The sequence below is a fragment of the Aotus nancymaae genome, unplaced genomic scaffold (assembly GCF_030222135.1).
Source record: "Aotus nancymaae isolate 86718 unplaced genomic scaffold, 86718_ANA_hifiasm-v0.15.2.pri h1tg000016l, whole genome shotgun sequence".
Lineage (NCBI taxonomy): Eukaryota > Metazoa > Chordata > Mammalia > Primates > Aotidae > Aotus > Aotus nancymaae.
This window is the reverse complement of record NW_026988428.1, coordinates 40,300,750-40,323,604: the sequence shown is the minus strand read 5'-3', so window position 1 is coordinate 40,323,604 and position 22,855 is coordinate 40,300,750. Positions and strand designations below refer to the sequence as shown.

Genomic DNA, 22,855 nt, shown 5'->3' with positions numbered 1-22,855 from the left:
TTTTGGGAGGCCAAGGCAGGCAGATCACTTGAGGTCAGGAGTTTGAGACCAGCCTGGCCAACATGGTAAAACCTTGTCTCTACTAAAAATACAAGAAAATTAGCCAGGTGTGGTGGTGAGCACCTGAAATCCCAGCTTCTCACGAGGCTGAGGCAGGAGAATCACTTGAACCCAGGAGGTGGAGGCTGCAGTGTGCCAAGATCATGCCACCGCACTCCAACCTCAGCAGCTCAATGAGACTCCGTCTCAAAAAAATAAATAAATAAAACCTGTTACACTTGTGAAAACACTTGGGACTTTTTATATATCTAGGTACTTCATTTTTTTTCGGTTTTTGTTTTTGAGACAGTCTCGCTCTGTTGCCCAGGCTGGAGTGCAGTGGCGCGATCTCAGCTCCTGCAACCTCCATCTCCCGGGTTCAAGCGATTCTCCTGCCTCAGCCTCCCAAGTAGCTGGGACCACAGGCACGTGCCACCAGCTAATTTTTTTTTTTTGTATTTTTAGTAGAGATGGGGTTTCACCATGTTGGCCAGGATGGTCTCAATCTCCTGACCTTGTGATCTGCTCGCCTCGGCCTCCCAAAGTGCTGGGATTACCTTTTTTTTTTTTTTTGAGACAGAGTTTCCCTCTTGTCGCCCAGGGTGGAGTACAATGGCACAATCTTGATTTACTGCAACCTCTACCTCCCTGGTTCAAGCAATTCTCCTGCCTCAGCCTCCCAAGTAGCTGAGATTACAGGCATGTGCCACCACACCTAGCTAATTTTTTTGTATTATTAGTAGAGACGGGGTTTCACCGTGTTGGCCAGGCTAGTCTCAACTCCTGACCTCAGGTGAGCTGCCTCACCTGGCTGGTACTTCAATTTTTAAAGTCTGATTTTGTGAAATGGGTTCTAATGTGTCAGATTTTTCTTGCCTTGTTTTACAACCAATCTAAACAAAATAGTCATTCTAGTTTATATTCTGTCTAATGAGAAAATTTGAGAAGCAAGCTGTCAGGCTGGTGCTTTTAATGACAATGAAAATTTTCCTTCCTTTGCATTTCTTTTAACATTGTTTCCTCTACAATTAGTCTTTGTTTTAATCTTTTGGTTTATATGAAACAGACTATAATGCAGTGAACACATTGACTCTTTGACCTATATTTTAAGAAAATTCCTGCCAGGCACTGTGGCTCACACCTGTAATTCCAGCAAGTGATTTGGGAGGCAGGTGATTTGGGTAGATCACTTGAGGTCAGGAGTTTCAGACCAGCCTGACCAACATGGTAAAACTCCATCTCTACTAAAAATACAAAATTAGCCAGTGATGCATACCTGTAATCCAAGCTACTTGGGAGACTGAGGAGAATCGCTTGAATCCAAGAGGCAGAGGTTTCAGTGAGCCAAGATTGCACCATTGCACTCCAGCCTGGGCAATAAGAGCGAAACTCTATCTCAAAAAAAAAAAAGAAAGAAAATTCCTCATTATTTGGTTGGTTGGTTGGTTGGTTTTTGGTGTGTTGTTGTTGTTGTTGTTGTGGTGGTGGTGGTGGTGTAGCTGGAGTCTTGCTCTGTCACCCAGGCTGGAGTGCAATGGTGCAATCTCGGCTCACTGCAACCTCTGCCTCTGCCTCCTGAGTTCAAGCTATTCTCCTGCATCAGCCTCCCGAGTAGCTGGGATTACTCAGGCACACACTGCCACGCACAGCTAGTTTTCTGTATTTTTAGTAGAGACAGGGTTTCACCATGTTGCCCAGGCTGGTATCAAACTCCTAACCTCGGGAGGATCTGCCCGCCTGGGCCTCCCAAAGTGCTGGGATTGCAGGTGTGAGCTACCCCACCCAGCTGAAAATTCCTCATTATTTGAGCTTATGTGTACTATGGATTATTAAGTCTTCAGGTTCTAAATACAAAATTACTAGACACTCATTAGTCCAAAACTAATCAGTAAAGAACTCAGAATGAGAATGGAAAGACTGGTACTGTGCTTTTAAAAAGAGATGTTTTAAGCTTTCATTATTGTTTAATAAATATGTCTAGCATTAAAGTGCCTTAACTCCTGGGCTCATGGGATCCTCATGCCTCAGCTTCTGGAGTAGATGGGACTACAGGTATGCACCACCATGCCAGTCTTATGTTTTGTTTTGTTTTGTTTTGTTTTTTTGTGTTGTGGAGATGGGGGTCTTGCCATCTTACCCAGGCTGGTCTCTCAAGCAATCCCCCTGCCTTGGCCTCCCAAAATGCTGAGATTACAGGTGTGAGCCACAGCACCAGCCAATATTTAGTTCTTAAAGACAGCAAAAATATACCCAAAGACTACTGACTTCCCTTTCCTTGATTTGCCAATTCAGTAATGTATTAGAACCGTAGAAACAAAGGGGCACAGAAATGGCTTCTATCTTCAAAATTGCCAACTTAAGAAAATCACTGGCTGGGCGTGGTAGCTCATACCTATAATCCCAGCACTTCAGGAGGCCAAGTGGGCAGATCACTTGAGGCCAGGAGTTCAAGACCATCCTGGGCAAATGGCAAAACCTCGTCTCTACAAAAAAATACAAAAATTAGCCAGGTGTGGTGGCGTGTGCTTGTAGTCCCAGCTACTCAGGAGGCTGAGGTGGGAGAATCATTTAAGCCCAGGAAGCGGAGGCTGCAGTAAAACAAAAAGAAAATACATCCTTCCTTGACTAGTCATTACCACAGAGGTAGGAAAAAGTGTGCTTGCTGGGGAAGAAAGAAAAATAGTCAATATGAGGCCAGGTGCGGTGGATCACACCTGTAATCCCAGCACTTTGGGAGGCCGAAGTGGGCAGATCACAAGGTCAGGAGATTGAGACCATCCTGGCCAACATGGTGAAACCCCATCTACTAAAACTACAAAAATTAGCTGGGCATGTGGCACGTGCCTATAGTCCCAGCTACTCAGGAGGTTGATGCAGGAGAATCTCTTGAACCCAGGAGACGGAGGTTGCAGTGAGCTGAGATCATGCCACTGTACTCTAGCCTGGTAACAGAGGGAGATTCCATCTCAAAAAAAAAAAGAGAGAAAAATAGTCAATATATAGTTTTGTCTAAGGAGATGATTGGCTATTTCTGGTCCTTTCTTCTGAAGGTAACTGGACTAAAGGACTGCATTGAAAATCTTCCAGATCATATATTAATTATATGTACAATTTAATAGTAACAAACATTTTTTATTTTATATAAAGATTACATGTAATAATTTTATGAGGTAGACTGTTTCTTTTTCCAATTTGTGTGTGTGTGTGTGTGTGTGTGTGTGTGTGTATACACAGACTAATTTAATCTTCCTAACAATCCTATCAAGTAGCTACTATTTTTCCCCTTTTACAGATCAGGAAACTGAGGTGAATATATATATAGGTTAACTACCAGAACTCACCTAATAGATTCAGACAAAGGGGTCTTATTTCAGAATCTGTCTTTAATGACTCCATAATATTGCCTCTCCTATTTGAGGAGGATTTCAGATTTTCCCATTCCTGGTAAACCCCACTATCTCATTTAATTCTAATTCACTAATCCTAATCCTCATTTCACTATGGTAAGGATTTCAGACATGTTAAAGTAGCTTTCAAAGCATTTTAAATTTTCACTGCTTCCCTTAAAAGGCTCCCACACCGGGTATGGTGGCTCACCTCTGTAATCCTAGCACTTTGAGAGGCTGAGGTGGGTGGATTGCCTGAGTTCAGGAGTTTGAGACCAGCCTGGATAACATGGTGAAACCCATGTCTACTAAAATACAAAAAATTAGCTGGGCATGGCAGCATGTGCCTGTAGTCCCAGCTACTTGGGAGGCTGAGGCAGGAGAATGGCTAGAACCCAGGAGGCGTAGGTTGCATTGAGGCAGGATCAGGCCACTGTACTCCAGTCTGGGCAACAGAGTAAGACTCCATCTCTTGGAAAAAAAAAAAAAAAAAGGGCCACAGTCATTTTAAAGCTATTAAATCAGACCAGCCACAGTGACTCATGCCTATAATCCCAACATTTTGGGAGGCTGAGGTGGGCAGATCACCTAAAGTCAGGAGTCCAGGTGTGGTGGATGCCTATAATCCTGGCCACTCCAGAGGCTCAGACAGGAGAATCGCTTGAACGCAGTAGGAGGAGGTTGCAGTGAGCCGAGATCACGCCACTGCACTCCAGCCTGGGCAACAGAGCAAGACTCCACCTCAAAAAATAAATAAATAAAATAATGTTGCCTGGTTTAGCTAATTCAAGTACAGCATGTATTTGTTGAGTTCTTTTCTGGGGCAGAGAGAAGATATGGGAGCCTTTTCATTAACACAACACTGATTTTACATCCTACTTTTCAAGAATACAGTCGAACAAAGTATGATTTCTTAAGGTGGGGTCCCAGACACCTAGAATGAATAAGCTTAGAATATCCAAGAAGTGCCAGGCGGTAGCTCAAGCCTGTAATCCCAGCACTTTGGGAGGCCAAGGTGGGTGGATCACCTTGAGTTCCAGACCAGCCTGACCAACAGAGAAACCCATCTCTACTAAAAATACAAAAAATTAGCCAGGCGTGGTGGCACATGCCTGTAATCCCAGCTACTCAGGAGGCCTAGGCAGGAGAATCGCTTGAACCCGGAAGGCTGAGGTTGCAGTGAGCCGAGATCACCCATTGCACTCCAGCATGGGCAACAAAAGCCAAAGTCTCATAAAAGAAAAATCCAAGAAGTGCCCAAAATAGCAAGCAAAGGAATTGTATATATGCCTATGTTCTTTTTTTCTAGGAAGGAGAATCTGCAGCTTTATAATTTCAACAGCGGCCTAATTCTTTGTGAACCTAAAATAAAAGGGTGAGAATCTATTTAAAGAGTTTATTCAAGGGCAGTGTGAGGATGGACCAACCAGAAAACCAACTCCAAAGAATGGAGTCAACCTTCAGAAGTAGGGAAGTTAAGATTTCATTTATTTAGACAAAAACAAGAGTTTGTAGCTGGATTACGTTATCCATACAAGGTTGGAACATAATTACAGAATATGATTGGTTATAAGCAGCGTTTTTGGGAGGGGTACAACTAACATTGTTACAGAGAGTTTAACAGTCATGAGTCTCTGTCATCTGGTGACATCGTTTGAGTGTCTTTAGTCATTGAACAGAACAAGACATCGAGTTAGATCAATAATCTGAACAGAAGTTTTATGTGTTTCATCACATCTCTTGGTTTAAAATGGGGTTTCGGCTGGGCGTGGTGGCTCACGCCTGTAATCCAAGCACTTTGGAGGCCAAGGCGGGCGGATCACCTGAGGTCAGGAGTTCAAGACTAGCCTGACCAACATGGTGAAACCCCGTCTTTAAAATAAAATAAAATAAAATGGGGTTTCTTTGGGCGGGGGGGAGGGTCCAGCAGCTTTTAAAATGTTAATTTTCACACTGTGTGTTCCAAAAATAATTGGTTAGCCTAGGTCACTTTCACCGTCCAATGCTGTGAATGCAGTTTCTGTAGCATTCGCTATTTTAATGTCCTATCTTCCCTGCACTATTTGAGAAAGGGAAATCGGGAAGTGGCCTTAATACCGCGGTCGCTACTTGGCGGACCGGAGGGCGGAGTCGGCTTCGTACCGAGGACTGCGTAGCTTCGAGTCGAGAGCTCCTGCCAGGCCTGCGCGTCTTGTTCTGAATTCTTACCCTTATTTAGTCCTTGTCACCACCCCCGCCGTGGGAACAGCCCAACGTTCACACAAAGGAAGTGGCTGCCGACAGCTCTTGACCCGGAATCGGATCCTAGTCCCACCCACTCCGCTCCAGGTTTCCTTCTGCAACAGGCGTGGGTTCCGCTCTCGCTCGCTCTCTTTCTGCCGCCATCTTGATTCCGCGTTCCCTGCACAGTAAGTACTTTCTGCGCCGATACTCTCTATCCGCTGCCATCCACCTTTCTTTCGGGCTAAGCTGCCCCGGGGACTGAGAGTTAAGGAGAGTCGGAGGCTTTACGGGGCCACAGGGTTCCTACGCGCCCGTGGGCCTCCGGACAAAATGGGGTCTGCGGTTGGTGTCCTGGCAAAAGCAGGGTAGAAGGGCTGCGCGCCGGGCCCGGAATCCGAGCCTGCAGAGATGGGAGCAGTTGCAGTGTTGAGGGCGGAAGCGGAGTGCGTCTTGTTTTGGGAACTGCTTCATGGAATCCAGAGAGGGTAAGGGGTCACAGACTTAGAACCCCAACACCGTTCTCTTTATGACAAGCAAGTGTTGGACTTACAGCACCGTCTTTCCCCTCTTGGGTTCCCAAAGCCGTCAAACGTAGTCCAAGAGCACAGGCAATGTATTAGGAGTGGAGGGGGTTCACAGTAGCGTCTGAAGTCTTCCATAATCGGAAGCCATACCGAGATCCTTTCTCGGGTTGAGTGCACTGGGAATTGCTGGCCTTGATACAGACGTGAGGGTCACATCATATTTACCTCTCATTCCCAGGTCCTTTGGGGAAGGTTGATTCCCGAACACCCTCATGATTTTTTTCTAACAGCCCTCCGCAGAGTTTTTAAGAATACTTAAAAAAAACTGGGTTGGGCAAGTGAATGTATCCCAGTCAATTCAGGCCTCCTTTTTATTCCTTCAGAAATGCCCGGCGAAGCCACAGAAACCGTCCCTGCTACAGAGCAGGAGTTGCCGCAGCCCCAGGCTGAGACCGGTAGGTTCCCCTACCCCTCTTGCCATTAATTAAAATTGACCCTAAAGCCATTTGGTGAGCAAAATGACAAAGGGTAAATACACTTTGTAAGAGGATGGGGTTGCCCATTTACCAAGGAAGATAGACCGTTAAATTAACTACTGTCCTGGAGATACTACTTTAGGAAATTGGAGTAAAATATATTTTTAAGATTCGTGGACGTTAGAAGTTCTCTAGCTTGCTTTCTATGTTATATGTCTGTTGTCTCAAAAGAAGCTCTTCTGTGGAACCCCCACCTCACGAAGGAAAACTGAGCAGGGAAGGGGTTCAGTGATTCTTACCTATTGGAACTGGATGACACAGGCCAAGGAGCCCGGAGCATTTGTGGAGCTCCAGTCAGCAAGTTGCATCAAGGTTTTAGTTAGCACAGCTTGGCATTGTGCCTTTATCACATGTCTGGATGAGATGCATGCTGGTGGTAAATGTGTCCTGCTGGGCCCCAGAGTCCTCCTAGGTCGGATAGCTTGTTTATGGGTTGAGATATTTCTAGTGTGCTGGAATAGTTCCTGCATCATTGTGTGAAACCCTGGATTGAAATAAATCCTTCTTTTATCCTCAGTGTTGAAATTAATGAGCGTGAAGGCTCATTTTAAATTCTGGTTAAAACATATCTCTGTAGAAAACGTAGGAGGAGGTGGTGAGAAGTTCTTAAAATGATAACCTTTCTGAGTCAGTTGTGCAGAGCTAAATGAAGGAGATCTTCAGGCTGTGATCCTCGTTCTCACCTTTTTATGATTTTTTTTTTTTAATTTCATTTGTTATTTAGGGCAATTCCTGTCCCTTTTTGGAGTTACAGTAGACTTGCTTATAGTTGAAAGCATTAAGCTTCTTCCCACCTGTTTGATTTTAGCAGCTGAAGGGATTAATACAGCTGCTAGGAAGGAGAAAGGGGAGCTCTGAGCTGGCGTATAAACAATATGAAATTCTTTGAGTACAAGGGGTCTAAGAAATGGAAAAAATAAAGTACTGATCTCTTAACGATTCTGTAATTTCAGTACTAAACAAGATTTTAGAGATTGTGTAATTGAACAACTTAATTTTGCAGATATAAAGACTTGAAATTCAGGTGAATTTAGAATAATCTGATTCAAGCTTCAAAACTAATGCCTTTATTTCTGAAACAGTCCTTAGTGCTATTAAACGTATTCCTGAATAGTGTGAGTTGTACAGTAGGTTTATATTAAGGGAGTACCCCAATGATAAATACACAGGATCTTGTCTGTGATGATAGTCTATTAGAATGAAGAAAGAAGCTCAAGGAATTGGTTATGGTGTCAAAGCAAGTATTTGAGGCCTTTTTCCATCTTGAGGTCCAGTCAGAAGAAAATACGTTCCATGTTTTTAATTCTGATGAATATGCTTGGTAGTATTTTCCTGTAATCGTTAGAATTTGGCCTGTCCACTCTCAGGTTTAGCCACCTTGTCTTTTCCATAGTAAGATGCCATAAGAACTTCAGAATTACTGGTTGAGTGAATTTCGAATTTGAATTTTGGTATTATGGGCTTCCCTCCCCTCCTTTAACATTCATTTCTAGACGTTGAGCATTTGTTGATCCAATTCTCTGTTATCTCTTGAATGCCAGAGATAACTTTTACTGTCATGCCAAATATTGGTGTATTTTGACAGAATGAAATACTTAATTCCAGGGTAAGGAGTGGGGATCCAGTGTATTCTCGCCACTCCAATTCTCTCTTGTTTATTTATTTATTTTTGGAAACAGAGTCTCACTCTGTCACACAGGCTGGAGTTCAGTGGCACAATCTCAGCTCACCACAACCTCCGCCTCCTGGGTTCAAGTGATTCTCCTGCCTCAGCCTCCTGAGTAGCTGGGATTACAGGCACACGCCACCACACCTGGCTAATTTTTGTATTTTTAGTAGAGATGGGGTTTCACCATGTTGGTTAGGAACTCCTGACCTCCTGATCCACCTGCGTTGGCCTCCCAAAGTGCTGGGACTACAGGTGTGAGCCACAGCGCCTGGCCCTCCAATTCTCTTCTTCTAAAATAGCATTACAATCTGGTTTAACAAGTTAGGTTACAGTTACATAACACAGTTCTTACCCTTGTGAGTAAGCTGTCTGCCTGGAGGTGTAATTCATCTTGGATTGATGTCTGAAGAATTAACATCACTTAGGAAGGTTTATAGAGACTGTAAGTTCAGTCATTTTATGGTTGGTTTTCTTGTTTGGGTTTTGAGAGTAAGTAAACTGGTAAGGTATAAAGAAGCTAAGTGACTCAATACTTGGTATTAAATTCTGAAGAGTTTCAACTTTAGGAAGAACTGAATTGTGCTATGCACCCCCTTCCCAAAACTAATCTAACAGTTCAATTTTTCCTAGCCTAGTGGAAGTCTGAAAGTATACAACTCCATTTTTTCTCATTCAGTTCAGATTCCCCATCATTATCACTACTCACTACTTTTTGATATCTCTTTCCGTTAGTTCATGATATTTGGGTGGACAGAGTAGCACAGCTGTTCTTCTAGTGGTAATTCTATTGGCTGTGAGAAAGATTTGGGAATGTAGTCCATTTCAGGAAGCAAGGGGAGGACACCACTGGAAAAGAGTAGAAAGCATGTTCCCAACCTACCAAGGGGCTGTGCTCCCCATTTAGAGATAGGCTGCTCTTAGACTGTTCTCCTCACCCTAAAATAGTTGGTTTGCTTTGGTAGAACTTGGGAAGTGTGAGAAATTAGGAGAGGAATGGCTTCTCACCACTGAAAAATGTTTGGGGAAGGTTGTTGTTGCCTGTCACTTTTATCTAATCCTGCGTAGTGACTTAGAGTGTCAGATTTAAACTCCAGAGCTTCCTATGAGGTATGTTGTACCAAGTTGGGCTGCATAACTCACCTTTTTTCTCCCCCCCCCCTTCCTTTATCTCCTTTTGCCTTTTTCCAGCTGTGCTACCTATGTCTTCAGCCTTGAGTGTCACTGCTGCCTTAGGGCAGCCTGGACCTACCCTTCCCCCTCCTTGCTCTCCCACCCCACAACAGTGCCCTCTGTCAGCTGCTAACCAGGCTGCCCCATTTCCTTCCCCCTCTACTGTTGCCTCCACCCCATTTGAAGTTCCTTTTCCCCAGTCATCCTCTGGAACAACCCTACCTTTGGGAACTTCCCCTGAAGCCCCAACCTTCCTACCAAACCTAATAGGGCCTCCCATCTCCCCAGCTGCCTTAGCTCTGGCCTCTCCCATGATAGCTCCAACTCTGAAAGGGGCCCCTTCCTCTTCAGCTCCCTTAGCTCTGGTTGCCCTGGCTCCCCACTCAGTTCAGAAGAGTTCTGCTTTTCCACCTAACCTCCTTACTTCACCGCCTTCAGTGGCTGTAGCTGAGTCAGGGTCAGTGATGCCTCTGTCAGCTCCCATTCCTCCCCCACAACCAAAGACTAATCTTATTAAAGTTCCCTCTCAGGTAGTCCCTAACTTGAAAGGTAACCCCAGTCCTCCAGGTATAGTCAGTGCTGTTCCTTACCACTGTGTGACTCCCTTGGCCTCTCTTCAGTCTGGAGTGGCCTCCTGTCCTCAGATAACACCCACCACTACCCTAGCCATCACTTCCCCTCAGGTCAAAGATTCCACCATTTCCTCAGCTCTGATTTCTCCACAAAACCCAGGAAGCCTCAGCCTGAAGGGGCCTGTTAGTCCACCTGCTGCTTTATCTCTTGCAACTCAGTCTCTTCCTTTGATGACCTCTTCTCAAAAGACTGTGGGTCCCAACACCCACCCAGATTTTCCCATTTCTCTGGGCTCTTATCTTGCACCTTTACATCAGAGTTCTTTTGGTTCTGTCCAGCCGTTAGGTCAGACAGATTCTGGTGCTTTGTTAGACCCTACAGTAAAGACCATTTCTACAGATCATTCTTCCACAGGGGCCTCTTATCCTCCTCAGAGATCTGTAATTCCTCCCCTTCCTTCCAGGAATGAGGTAGTTCCTGCCACTGTGGCTGCCTTTCCAGTGGTGGCTCCATCTGTTGACAAAGGTCCCTCTACCATCACTAGCATAACCTGCAGCCCTTCTGGCACCTTAAATGTAGCTACCTCTTCGTTATCTCCTACGGCCTCTCTCATTCTCAGAAGCTCTCCTAATGCCACTCATCATCCTTCAGTGGCCCAGATTCCCATTTCTTCTGTTGGAACCACCCCACTTGTGGTGACTAACCCCTGTACTATTGCTGCAGCACCTGCTACCTTGGAGGTAGCTACTTGTCTTTCTCCTCCAATTTCCTCAGGTCCCATAAGCAATGTGGAACCAACTTCCCCTGCTGCGTTGGTTATAGCACCTGTGGCTCCCAAAGAGCATTCTCTTCAAGTCACAACCACTCTGGGGATACCAGTCTCTCCTCCTCTGCCGGACCCTAAAGACGTCAAAAATCTCCCCCATTCAGTATTGATTAAATTTCCAACACAAAAAGATCTCCAAACTGTACCTGCCTCTCCTGAAGGAGCCCCTTTCTCTCCAGCCCAGGCAGAACTCACCACCAAGAAAGACTCTGCTGTCTTACCATTAGCCCAGGCAGCCCCAAAAAAATCTCCTTTTTTCCAAAGTACATCCTCTTCTCCGGAGATATCTCTTTCTCCTGAAGCCACCCTAGCAAAGAAAAGCCTTGGAGGACCTCTCCCTGTAGGTAAACCAGCCAGCTCTACAACCTCTCCCCTGGGTGTTAAGTCCCTGGCCTCTGTAATCAAGACAGATTCTGATGCAGGCCCAGACTCTGCTGGTCTGCTTCTGAAAAGCTCTCTCACTACCCCAGCAGTGGCTGCATTTCCTTTGGAAAGTGCCAACCCTACTGGGGTGGCTCCCACAATTGCCAAAGGTACCTCAACTTATACAACTACAGCCAGCCCTTCTCTAGAAGGAACTGTCTCTTTAGCTCCTAAAAACCACCCAGCTAAGGAAGGTACTTCCACTCTTACTACTTTACCCTTGCTTCCTACAGCCTCAGAAAATTGCCCTGTGTCTCTGTCCCCCCAGAATACCTCTGCTTCTCTGACTACCTTAGTGCTGGCCCCTGAAATTCCCAAGTCTGTGCCTTTACCATCTCTTCCCCCAGCTGGGACTCCTCCAGGTACAAAAAAGGTTGATGGTATTTCTCATACTTCAGCACTGGCACCTGTTGCTTCCTCTCCCAAAGGGTGCCCAACTGAGGACTCTGGTGCTTCTGCTACTGCATCTTCCAAAGGAACTCTGACTTACCTAGCTGACTCCCCATCTCCTTTAGGGGTTAGTGTGTCTCCTCAGACTAAAAGACGTCCAACCAAGAAGCGTTCTGCTGGCCCTGATACTCCTATTGGAAATCTCTCATCCCCTGTTTCTCCAATTGAAGCTTTACTTCTTCCAGAGAACAGTCTTTCTTTTCAAGGCTCTAAAGACTCACCAAACACAAAGCATTGTCCTGCTCCTCCATCCCCCAAAGGGGCCCCTACTCCCTCAGCTCTGACTCCTCTGTCTCCCAAAGGAGTAACACAATCACCCAAAGAGACCTCCACTCCTTCAGCTGTGAATCCACCCTCCCCTAGAGAGGGCCCAGCTACCCCAGCCCCCAAACAGGTCCCCGCTCTATCTATGACTTCTTCCTCCCCCAAAAAGGCCCCAGCAACTCCAGCCCCCAAAGGAGGCCCCGCTACCCCATCCCCCAAAAAGACCCCCACACCCCCAGCTGCAACTTCTCCTTCCCCCAAAAGAGACCCAGCTACTCCATCCCCCGGTGAGGCCCCCACTCCCCCAGCTGCAACTCCTCCCTCCCCAAAAGGAGGCCCAGCTCCTCCATCCCCCAGAGTGACCCCCACTTCCCCAGCTACGACTCCTCCCTCCCCCAAAGGAGGCATAGCTAGGCCATCCCCCAAAGGGGCCCCCACCCTCCCAGCTGCGACTTCAGCCTCTCCAAAAGGAGGTCCTGCTACCCCACCCCCCAAGGGGGCCCCAGGTACAACTCCTACCTCCCCAAAAGGAAGTCCAGATACTCCACCTCCCAAAGGGTCCCCCACTCCCCCAGCTGCAACTCCTTCCCCAAAAGGAGGCCTAGCTATGCCACCCCCCAAAAGGGTCCCCACTCCCCCAGCTGCAACTCTGACCTCTCCAAAAGGAGGTCCAGCTACCCTACCTCCCAAAGGGGCCCCCACTCCCCCTGCTGTAACTCCTTCTTCCCCAAAAGGAGATCCAGATACCCTACCTCCCAAAGGGGCTCCCACTCCCCCAGCTGCAACTTCAACCTCCCCAAAAGGAGGCCCAGCTTCCCCATCCCCCAAAGGAAGCCCCACTCCTCCAGCTACAACTCCTCCCTCCCCAAAAGGAGGCTCAGATGGCCCACCCCCTAAAGGAGCCCCCACTCCCCTAGCTGTAACTCCTCCCTCCCCAAAAGGAGGTCCAGGTACCCCACCCCCCAAAGGGACCCCCACACCCCCAGGTGCAATCCCTCCCTCCCCAAAAGGAGGTCCAGGTACCCCACCTGACAAAGGGGCCCCTACTCTCCCAGCTGCAACTCCTCCCTCCCCAAAAGGAAGCCCAGCTACCCCATCCCCCAAAGGAGGCGCAGCTACTCCATCCCTCAAAGGGGCCCCCACTCTCCCAGCTACAACTCCCTCACCTAAAGGAGGCCCAACTACCCCTACCCCATCCTACAAAGAGGGCCCCACTCCCCCGGCTGCAACTCCATCCCCCAAAAGAGGCCCAGCTACCCCATCCCCCAAAGGGGACTCCACTTCCCCAGTAATGATTCCTCTCTCTCCTAAAAAGGCTCCAGCAACTCCAGTTGCCAGAGAAGGCCCAGCTACCCCATCCAAAGAAGACTCTACTCCCCCAGCAGTGACTCCTGTCTCCCCGCAAAAGGCCCCAGCAACTTCAGCCCCCAAAGGAAGCCCAGCTACTCCACACCCAAAAGGGGTACCCACTCTCCCAGCTACAACTCCCTCCCCTAAAGGAGGTCCAACTACCCCATCCTCCAGAGAAGACCCCACTCCCCCAGCTTCAACTCCCTCCCCCAAAGGAGACCCCACTTACCCAGCAGTGATTCCTCTCTCCCCCAAAAAGGCTCCAGCAACCCCAGTCCCCAGAGAAGGCCCAGCTACCCCATCCAAAGGAGATTCCACTCCCCCAGCAGTGCCTCCTGTCTCCCCCAAAAAAGCCCCAGCAACTTCAGCCCCCAAAGGAGGCCCAGCTACAACTCCTTCCCCTAAAGGAGGCCCAACTACCCCATCCTCTAAAGGGGATCCCACCTTCCCAGCAGTGATTCCTCTTTCCCCCAAGGAGCCTCAAGCCCCCAAACAACCCCCTACTTCTTCCTCTCCCAAAAAGGCCCCAGCAACTCCAGCCCCCAAAGGGGCCCCCACTTTGCCAACTATGATTCCTTCTTCCCCCAAAGAGATCCCCACTACCCCATCCTCCAGAAGGGACCCCACTCCCCCAACAGTGACTCCTCCCTCTAAAAAGACCCCAGCAACTCCAGCTCCCAAAGAGGCCCTCATTCCTCCAGCTATGACTCTTCCCTCCTCCAAAAAGACCCCAGCAATTTCAGCCCCCAAAGAAGCCCCAGCTACCGCATCCTCCAGAGAGACCTCCAATCCCCCAGCAGTGACTCCTCCCTCTTACAAAGAGGTCCCCATTCCCCCAACTATGACTTCTCCCTTTCCCAAAGAGGCCCCTACTACTACAGCTGTGACTCCTCCATCCCCCAAAAAGGGCCGAGCAACTCCAGCCCCCAAAGAGACTCCCACTTCGCCACCTGTGACTCCTTCCTCCCTCAAAGACTCTCCTACCTCCCCAGTTTCTGTCACATGTAAAATGGGGGCCACTGTTCCTCAAGCATCTAAAGGGCTTCCAGCAAAGAAAGGCCCCACAGCTCTGAAAGAAGTACTTGTTGCCCCAACTTCAGAAAGTATGCCAGTCATCACAGCTCCCACTGGGAAAGGTCCACAGACTAAGATTTCTGCTACTTCACCTCCTATGTGCCCAGATCCCTCAGCTAATAATGGTACTAAAGGACCTCCTTCCACAGTGGCTCCAGCCCCTCTACTCCCTGCCCAGAAAGGCTCTTCAAAGACAGCAAAAGGCAAAGATGCTTCTCATTTTCCAAAGGGCCCCTTGGCTCCTCCTGAGTCTCAGGCATCCATCCCTCTAACAGCAGCTGCCTCTGAGAAAGACCTTCCTAAACCTGAATCAGCATCTGTCTCTCTAGCACCCACCCCACCAGTCTCTCTGCCTCTTGCTCCCTCCCCAGTTCCCCCTCTGCCTCCTACACAGCAATTTCTGCCGTCCTCTCCTGGGCTGGTGTTGGAATCACCCTCTAAACCCCTAGCCCCTGCTGATGAGGATGAGCTGCCGCCTCTGATTCCCCCGGAACCAATCTCTGGGGGAGTGCCTTTCCAGTCGGTCCTCGTCAACATGCCCACCCCTAAACCTGCTGGAATCCCTGTCCCAACCCCCTCTGCCAAGCAGCCTGTTCTGAAGAACAACAAGGGTATTTGCCTTGGTTTGCTGTGTGCATGGTGTGTCTGTCGCCCACACCCCTCTTGGGGGCTAGCCACCAATACTAACCCTGTGATGCGCCGCTTTCTTCAGTGAATCTGCTTGAGTTTGGACGTAGAACATAGAATGATAATTTTAAATGCGAAAGTTCTAGGAATACAAAACCAAATCTTGGTTTTCATCCCTTCAGATAGATACATAGTACCTTGTATATCATCTTGTGTGGCCCAGGCTACCCTGAGCATGCCATGCCATCTATTTTACCTAGTGGATCTGACATTGAAAACCAAGACCTGCCAGACCTTTAATTTGCTCTAATCCCTACCACATCACTAACCTTGTCCCTGGGCCTGAGATTTGCTAAAATATTAGAGAATTGAACTATTTGTATTTCTTTTTCCCTTCTTATACTTAGTAATGACCAGTTACCCAGGGACTCCCTTTTCATAAAAATGTAGAAACCTGTTTTTCCTAGCCTGAAAATGGTGCAGGTATATGCTTTTTTTCCTCAGTAGTCTTTACTGATGCTTGGCCTTTCAATTGAGAGAAACTTATGTGAATTATATTTGGAAAAATTAGAGTTACAGATCGACATCATTGAGAATCTTCTAACTATATTGATTAGATCACATTGCTGGGGTGAACGGTTTGAAAATGAGGCTGAATATATGTACATGACTGCTTTTGACTTCCTCCAACCCAGTTAAAAGTTGAAGGGAAGCCGGGCCTGGTGGCTCACGCCTGTAATCCCAGCACTTTGGGAGGCCGAGGCGGGTGGATCACGAGGTCAAGAGATCGAGACCATCCTGGTCAACATGGTGAAACCCCGTCTCTACTAAAAATATAAAAAATTAGCTGGGCATGGTGGCGCGTGCCTGTAATCCCAGCTACTCAGGAGGCTGAGGCAGGAGAATTGCCTGAACCCAGGAGGCGGAGGTTGCGGTGAGCCGAGATGGCGCCATTGCACTCCAGCCTGGGTAACAAGAGCGAAACTCCGTCTCAAAAAAAAAAAAAGTTGAGGGGAAGAACACCCTACCTGTTAGGCCTCCAACGTGTGGTCTCATTGTTTTTTTCCACTTAAGTGTATCTTGGGGGCACCTTCTGGCAGAACTTTTCAGGGACAATTGGACTATTGGGTAAAATTTAGAGTCTTATGGGTCATTATTTGCCTGTGCCAAGAAACAAAGACCCTGAGGGAAAGAAAGCAGTATGTTAAACTGTTCAGCTCTTTCTAGTGATTACTCCTCATTTCTGGGTTTACGGCTGGGTCTTTACTAGATATATATGCACTAGTTAGTGACCAAGGGGCTATCAGGGTGGCTTCACACAAGCCAGTTGGTTTACATTTAACATTCTGAGGTCTAGCATGAGGCATTGACTTCTAGTCCAGGCAGGCTGTGGTGAAGTACCTTCTCTTACAATTTCTCCTATAAGGTAGTAAAAGTTGCTTCTCATCTTAGGATCTGGAACAGAATCTGACAGTGATGAATCAGTACCAGAGCTTGAAGAACAGGACTCCACCCAGGCAACCACACAACAAGCCCAGGTGGGTATTCTCTAATAACTGGTATACGTAATTGGGTCAAGGAAGCAGGGTTGATCAGAGCAACTTTTGTATTTGGAACTGTGACCCTTCATAAAGGAAAAACCACATGGAGATTGTACTATCCAGATCTTAGATTCTGGTTAACCAACAGCTGTTTTATTCTCTTAGCTGGCGGCAGCAGCTGAGATAGATGAAGAACCCGTCAGTAAAGCAAAACAGAGTCGAAGTGAAAAGAAGGCACGAAAGGTAAGATTTATTTGAAAAGGATTTCAGGGCCAGGTGTGGTGGCTCATGTCTGTAATCCTAGCACTTTGGGAGGCTGAGGCAGGTAGATCGCCTCAAGTCAGGAGTTCGAGACTAGCCTGACCAACATAGTGAAACCCTGTCTCTACTAAAAATACAAAAAATCAGCTGGGCGTGGGGGCAGGCGCCTGTAATCCCAGCTACTGGGGAGGCTGAGGCAGGAGAATCACTTGAACCCAGAAGGCAGAGGTTGCAGTGAGCTGAGATCACGCCATTGCTCTTGTTGCTGGGCAACAAGAGTGTGATTCCGTCTCAAATAAATAAAATTTAAAAAAAAGAAAAGCGGGGGCCGGGCGCGGTGGCTCACGCCTGTAATCCCAGCACTTTGGGAGGCCGAGGCGGGTGGATCACGAGGTCAAGAGATCGAGACCATCCTGGTCAACATGGTGAAACCCTGTCTCTACTAAAAATACAAAAAATTAACTGGGCATAGTGGCGTGTGCCTGTAATCCCAGCTACCCAGGAGGCTGAGGCAGGAGAATTGCCTGAACCCAGGAGGCAGAGGTTGCGGTGAGCCGAGATCGCGCCATTGCACTCCAGCCTGAGTAACAAGAGTGAAACTCTGTCTCAAAAAAAAAAAAAAGAAAGAAAAAAAGAAAAGGATTTCAGGATCTCATGAAGCACCTTTATAGAGAGTGGAACTCTTTTTTTCTATTTCCGTAGGTTTTGTGGGAACAGGTGGTATTTTGGTTATTCAAGTAAAGCAATAGAAGTAGCCGGGTTAGCAGCTTACACCTGTAATCCCAGCACTCTGGGAGGCCAAGGCAGGTGGATCACTTGAGGTCAGGAGTTCAAGACCAGCCTGGCCAACATGGCGAAACCCCATCTATACTAAAAATACCACACACACAAATAGCACAGTGTGGTGGTACATGCCTGTAGTTCCAGCTACTGAGTTGGCTGAGGCACAGCAATTGCTTGAACCTGGGAGGCAGAGGTTACATTGGGCTGAGATTGCACCACTGCACTCCTGCCTGAGTGACAGAGCAAGACCTGTCTCAAAAAAAAGGTAACAGAAGTTACTATGGCAGAAAAGCCATTCTCTATTGTATGAACTTTTCTTAGCCTGGGGAAAGGCTTTGCTTTGGATGTTTCTTGCTTCTTTAGACTGCTTCTAAAGAAGTTGAAAACCTGATATTTTCTCTTTAGGCTATGTCCAAACTGGGTCTTCGACAGGTTACAGGAGTTACTAGAGTCACTATCCGTAAATCTAAGAATATCCTCTTTGTCATCACAAAACCGGATGTCTACAAGAGCCCTGCTTCGGATACCTACATAGTGTTTGGGGAAGCCAAGGTGAGTAATGTTTTCTTGGGCATTGCTCTAGACCAGGGTTTCTCAACCTCAGCACTGCTGACATTTTGCATCTGATAGTTGTCTGTTATGGAAGGGCTATCCTGTGCATTGTGGATGTTTAGCAGCATTGCAACCAGTTTTGATTACCCAGAATACTCCATTGCCACATACCCCTGGGAGACATAATTACCCTCAGTTGAGAACCACTGCTCTAAACCTAAACAACTACTTTTTATACTGTGATACATACTATGAGTGAGGGCAAGCAGTTTAAAGCTATACAGTAAGTTACCTGAAGTGAGTTTACAGAGAGAATTGTGAAACTATATGATTTCCTTTTCAATGACTGCAGACCGATCTACTTACATGGATCTGTATTCTCTACCCTGTAGATCGAAGATTTATCTCAGCAGGCACAACTAGCAGCTGCTGAGAAATTCAAAGTTCAAGGTGAAGCTGTCTCAAACATTCAAGAAAACACACAGACTCCAACTGTACAAGAGGAGAGTGAAGAGGAAGAGGTATACTAGGAATAGTAAATCTTTTACACTTTTAACTCGTGCCGTATAGCAATGTGTTTGTGTTGGTGAGTGGATTTTATATTGTTTAGGCTCTTGAACCCTGTTAAGTAGTTTTGAGCTATTAATATAGCTCCCAACACTTTGGGAGGCCAAGGCAGGGGGATCAACTAGATTCAGGAGACTCCAAAGCTGAACTGCTGAAATTGTTCTTGCCTTTAATTTACTGCTTTTTCCCTCTCCTCTCTCAGGTCGATGAAACAGGTGTAGAAGTTAAAGACATAGAATTGGTCATGTCACAAGCAAATGTGTCGAGAGCAAAGGCAGTCCGAGCCCTGAAGAACAACAGTAATGATATTGTAAATGCTATTATGGTAAGTGCTCAAGCCTTTGTTCCTTGATTCCCTTTGCCCTGACCAATTATGAGTAACTTTATTTTCTCTGCTAAATATCAGCCAGTTAGGGAACCTCATTCCAGAGCCTCTTCTGAGTTGCCATAGGTTTTAGTGACCTGAATTCTCCTGATTTGCCTATAAGAACCACTAATTATCTTTTCTCTCTCACAGGAATTAACAATGTAACCATCTGAAAGCAACTTTTTTTGGTGTCTCAAAGGAGTAACTGCAGCTTGGTTTGAAATTTGTACTGTTTCTATCATAAATAAAGTTATGGCTTCTTGTTGGATGAACTCAGTCAGTGACTGGTCTCTTCCCCACACTCCCATCCCCCCCCACAAAAAAAAACTGTAAAGGTTCTGGTAATTTATTAATTATTCCTAAGGCCTCCCTCATTTGTTTTTTGTGGGGTTTTTTGTTGTTGTTTTCAACAGCAAGACAGAGTCTTGCTCTCGCCAGGCTGGAGCACAGTGATATGATCTTGGCTCACTGCAACCTCCGCCTCCCAGGTTCAAGCGATTCTCCTGCCTCAGCCTCCCGAGTAGCTGGGACTACAGGTCCCAGCCACCACATCTGGCTAATTTTTTGTATTTTAATGGAGATGGGGTTTCACCATGTTGGCCAGGACAGTCTCAAACTCCTGACCTCGTGATCCACTCACTTCAGCCTCCCAAAGTGCTGGGATTACAGGCATGAGCCACCGCGCCCAAAGGCCTAACTCATTTGATAAGGTTTAGTGCCACAGATTTCCCACTTAAAATCTCAGACTTTCTACCTCTTTTAAGATGTTACTATTCTAGGCTGTTAGGACCTTCTTAGCTTCAGGAAATACAACTTGACTATAAAGTTTCTCATTTCTGGCCGGGCACGATGGCTCACACCTGTAATCCCAGCACTTTGGGAGGCCAAGGCAGGTGAATCGATCACTTTAGCTCAACTAGGAGTTTGACACGAGCCTGGGAAACATGGTGAAACCCCATCTCTACAAAAACATAGGATCACTTGAACCCAGAGGCAGAGGTTGCAGTAAGCTGGGATCGCACCACTGCACTATAGCCTGGGTGACAGAGTGAGATCCTGTCTCAAAAAAACTTGGTTTCTCGACCAGGGGTGGTAGCTCATGCCTGTAATCCCAACACTTTGGGAGGTGAAGGTAGGTGGATCACCTGAGGTCAGGAGTTCGAGACCAGCCTGGCCAACATGGTGAAACCCTGTCTCTACTAAAAATACAAAAATTAGCCAGGCATGGTGGCAGGTACCTGTAATCCGAGCTGCTTGGGAGGCTGAGACAGGAGAATTGCTTGAACCCGGGAGGCAGAGAAGTTGCAGTGAGCTGAATTCATACCATTGTACTCTGTCCTGGGCAACAAAGAGCAAAACTCTGTCTCAAAAAAAAAAAAAAACTTTTATCAATTCCACTTTCTTTTCCAGATGTTAACTGTTAGCAGATCCTGATTCTTCTGTATCTAGTAATCAGTCCCTTCACGGAACTCTAATCTTTTTTTGTTTTTTTTAAGATGGAGTTTCACACTTACTGCCCAGACTGGAGTGCAATGGTGCATGATCTCGGCTCACTGCAACCTCTTTCTCCCAGATTCAAATGATTCTTTTGCCTCAGCCTCCTGAGTAGCTGAAATTACAGGCCTATGCCACCATGGCTGGCTTATTTATGTTTTGGGGTATTTTTGTTTTTGTTTTAATATTTCTAGTAGAGCTAGGGTTTCACCATTTTGGCCAGGCTGTTCTTGAACTCCTGACCTCAGGTGATCCACCCATCTAGACCTCCCAAAGTGCTGAGATTACAGGCATGTGCCACCTCACCCAGCCTGAACTTCAATCTTTCTGAATGCACAATGGGGCTTCTGTGGCCTCTGAGTAGTTTACACTGGCTACAATTTGACATGTAAGAGTTTGGTATAGGGTTGAAGAGGTTGGAGGTAGGTGAAAAGGCTACCTCCTGAAAGGGGAGATTTTGAGTATAGTGTAAACTTTCTGCTCTTAAGCATATTTTCTACACACATTTTAATCTATAAAGTAGCTTCTGGTTAGGATAGCCATAATTACATTAGGACAATAAATGAAAATCAGGATTGTCCCAGGCAAACTAGAACATAACATTTAGTTTACAGGTAGCTATGTAGGAATTCCAAGAAAAACTTAATTCCAACTAGTGAGGCTGAGGCAGGAGAATTGCTTCAATCCAGGAGGTGGAGGTTGCAGTGAGCGTAGATTGGGATATTGCATTCCAGCCTGAGCAACAACAGCAAAACTCCTCTGTCTCAAAAAAAAAAAAAGCCATGCATGATGGCTCACACCTTGTAATCCCAACACTGGGAGGCCAAGGCAGGAGGATCACAGGTCAGTAGTTTGAGACCAGCCTGGCCAACATGATGAAACCCTGTCTTTACTAAAGATAAAAATTAGCTGGGCGTGGTGGCGAGTGCCTGTAATCCCAGCTACTCAGGAGGCTCAGGCAGGAGAATCACTTGAACCCAGGAGGCAGGGGTTGCAGTGAGCTGAGATCGCAGCACTGCACTCCAGCCTGGGCAACATAGCGAGACTCCATCTCAAAAAAAAAGCGGGGGGGGGCTAGGAATCACTAGGGGAAATGCAAATCAGAACCACAATGAGGCCATGCACACAGTTCATGCTTGTAATCCTAGCATTTTGGGAGGCCCAGGCGGGCAGATTGCTTGAGCACAAGAATTGCAGACCAGCCTGAGTAACACAGCAAAACCCTGTCTCTACAGAAAAAAATTAGCCAAGTGTGGTGGCAGATGCCTATAGTCCCAGCTGATAGGGAAGCTGATCACCTCGGCCTAGGAGGTCAAGCCTGTGGTGAGCCGTGATCCTGCCACTACACTCCAGCCTGAGTGTCTTAAAATTTTTTTTGGCCAGACACAGTGGCTCAGAGCACCTGTAATCCCAACACTTTGGGAGACCCAAGCGGGCAGATCACCTGAGGTTAGGAGTTCTAGACTAGCCTGACCAACGTGAAGAAACCCTTTTCTCTAATAAAAATTCGCCAGGCATGGTGGCACATGCTTGTAATCCCAGCCACTCGGGAGGCTGAGGCAGGAGAACCGCTTGAACCCAGGAGACAGAGGTTGCAGTGAGCCAAGATTGCACCATTGCACTCCAGCCTGGGCAAGAAGAGTGAAACTGTCTCAGAAAAAAAAATTTTTGATTTTTTATTTTTGAGATGGAGTCTTGCTCTGTCGCCCAGGCTGGAGTGCAGTGGTGCAATCTCGGCTCACTGCAACCTCCGCCTCCTGAGTTCAAGCGATTCTCCTGCCTCAGCCTCCTGAGCAGCCAGGATTACAGGTGCACGCCACCACACCCAGCTAATTTTTCTATTTTTAGTAGAGACAGGGTTTCACCAAATTATCCAGGCTGGCCTTGAATTCCCGACCTCGTGATTTACCCGCCTCGGGCTCCCAAAGTGCTGGGATTACAGGAGTGAGCTACCATGCCCAGCCAGAAAAAAATTTTTAATTAAATTTCAGCTCACTATAACCTTGGTCTCCTGGGGTCAAGCGATTCTCCTGCATCAGTCTCCTGAGTAGCTGGGGTTACAGGCTTGCAGTATTGTGCCCTGCTGATTTTTGTATTTTCAGTAAAGACGGTTTTACCATGTTGGCCAGGCTGGTCTCAAACCCCTGATCCGCCTG

The 22,855-nt window shown here is 47.0% G+C and overlaps 2 protein-coding genes across 8 annotated transcripts in view; both read left to right on the top strand.

Moving 5' to 3' along the window:
- The window catches only part of PRIM1 (DNA primase subunit 1), a 33,245-nt gene extending 27,514 nt beyond the window's left edge, over window positions 1–5,731 (top strand). Inside the window, exons 13-14 of one of the 2 annotated variants that reach the window (XM_064377249.1) lie at window positions 4,735–4,800; window positions 5,644–5,731. In XM_064377249.1, the coding sequence (XP_064233319.1) occupies window positions 4,735–4,775 (41 nt within the window). In that variant the 3' untranslated portion in view covers window positions 4,776–4,800; window positions 5,644–5,731. Of the gene's footprint in view, window positions 1–4,734; window positions 4,801–5,497; window positions 5,555–5,643 lie in introns of those variants that run through there. The other variant, XM_064377248.1, reaches the window with a different exon arrangement.
- A 17-nt stretch (window positions 5,732–5,748) lies between these two features.
- On the top strand, window positions 5,749–19,481 carry NACA (nascent polypeptide associated complex subunit alpha). 6 transcript variants are annotated; one of them, XM_012450507.3, is made up of 9 exons: window positions 5,749–5,833; window positions 6,556–6,627; window positions 9,566–15,118; window positions 16,587–16,672; window positions 16,841–16,918; window positions 18,125–18,271; window positions 18,664–18,792; window positions 19,041–19,163; window positions 19,356–19,481. In XM_012450507.3, exons 2-9 carry the CDS (start codon window positions 6,558–6,560, stop codon window positions 19,368–19,370), a joined length of 6,201 nt encoding a protein of 2,066 aa, XP_012305930.2. In that variant the 5' UTR covers window positions 5,749–5,833; window positions 6,556–6,557; the 3' UTR covers window positions 19,371–19,481. The 6 variants fall into 6 exon arrangements, with proteins under 6 accessions (XP_012305930.2, XP_012305933.1, XP_021521736.1 ...); XM_012450506.2 differs by lacking the exon at window positions 5,749–5,833 and adding an exon at window positions 5,858–6,133; XM_012450510.3 differs by lacking the exon at window positions 9,566–15,118.
- Window positions 19,482–22,855: the final 3,374 nt, after the last annotated feature.

Coding starts and splice junctions, on each gene's coding strand:
- NACA (XM_012450506.2), top strand. Junction 6,628..9,565: donor GCAGCCCCAGGCTGAGACCG/GTAGGTTCCCCT, acceptor GCCTTTTTCCAG/CTGTGCTACCTATGTCTTCA. Junction 16,919..18,124: donor GTGAAAAGAAGGCACGAAAG/GTAAGATTTATT, acceptor TTTTCTCTTTAG/GCTATGTCCAAACTGGGTCT.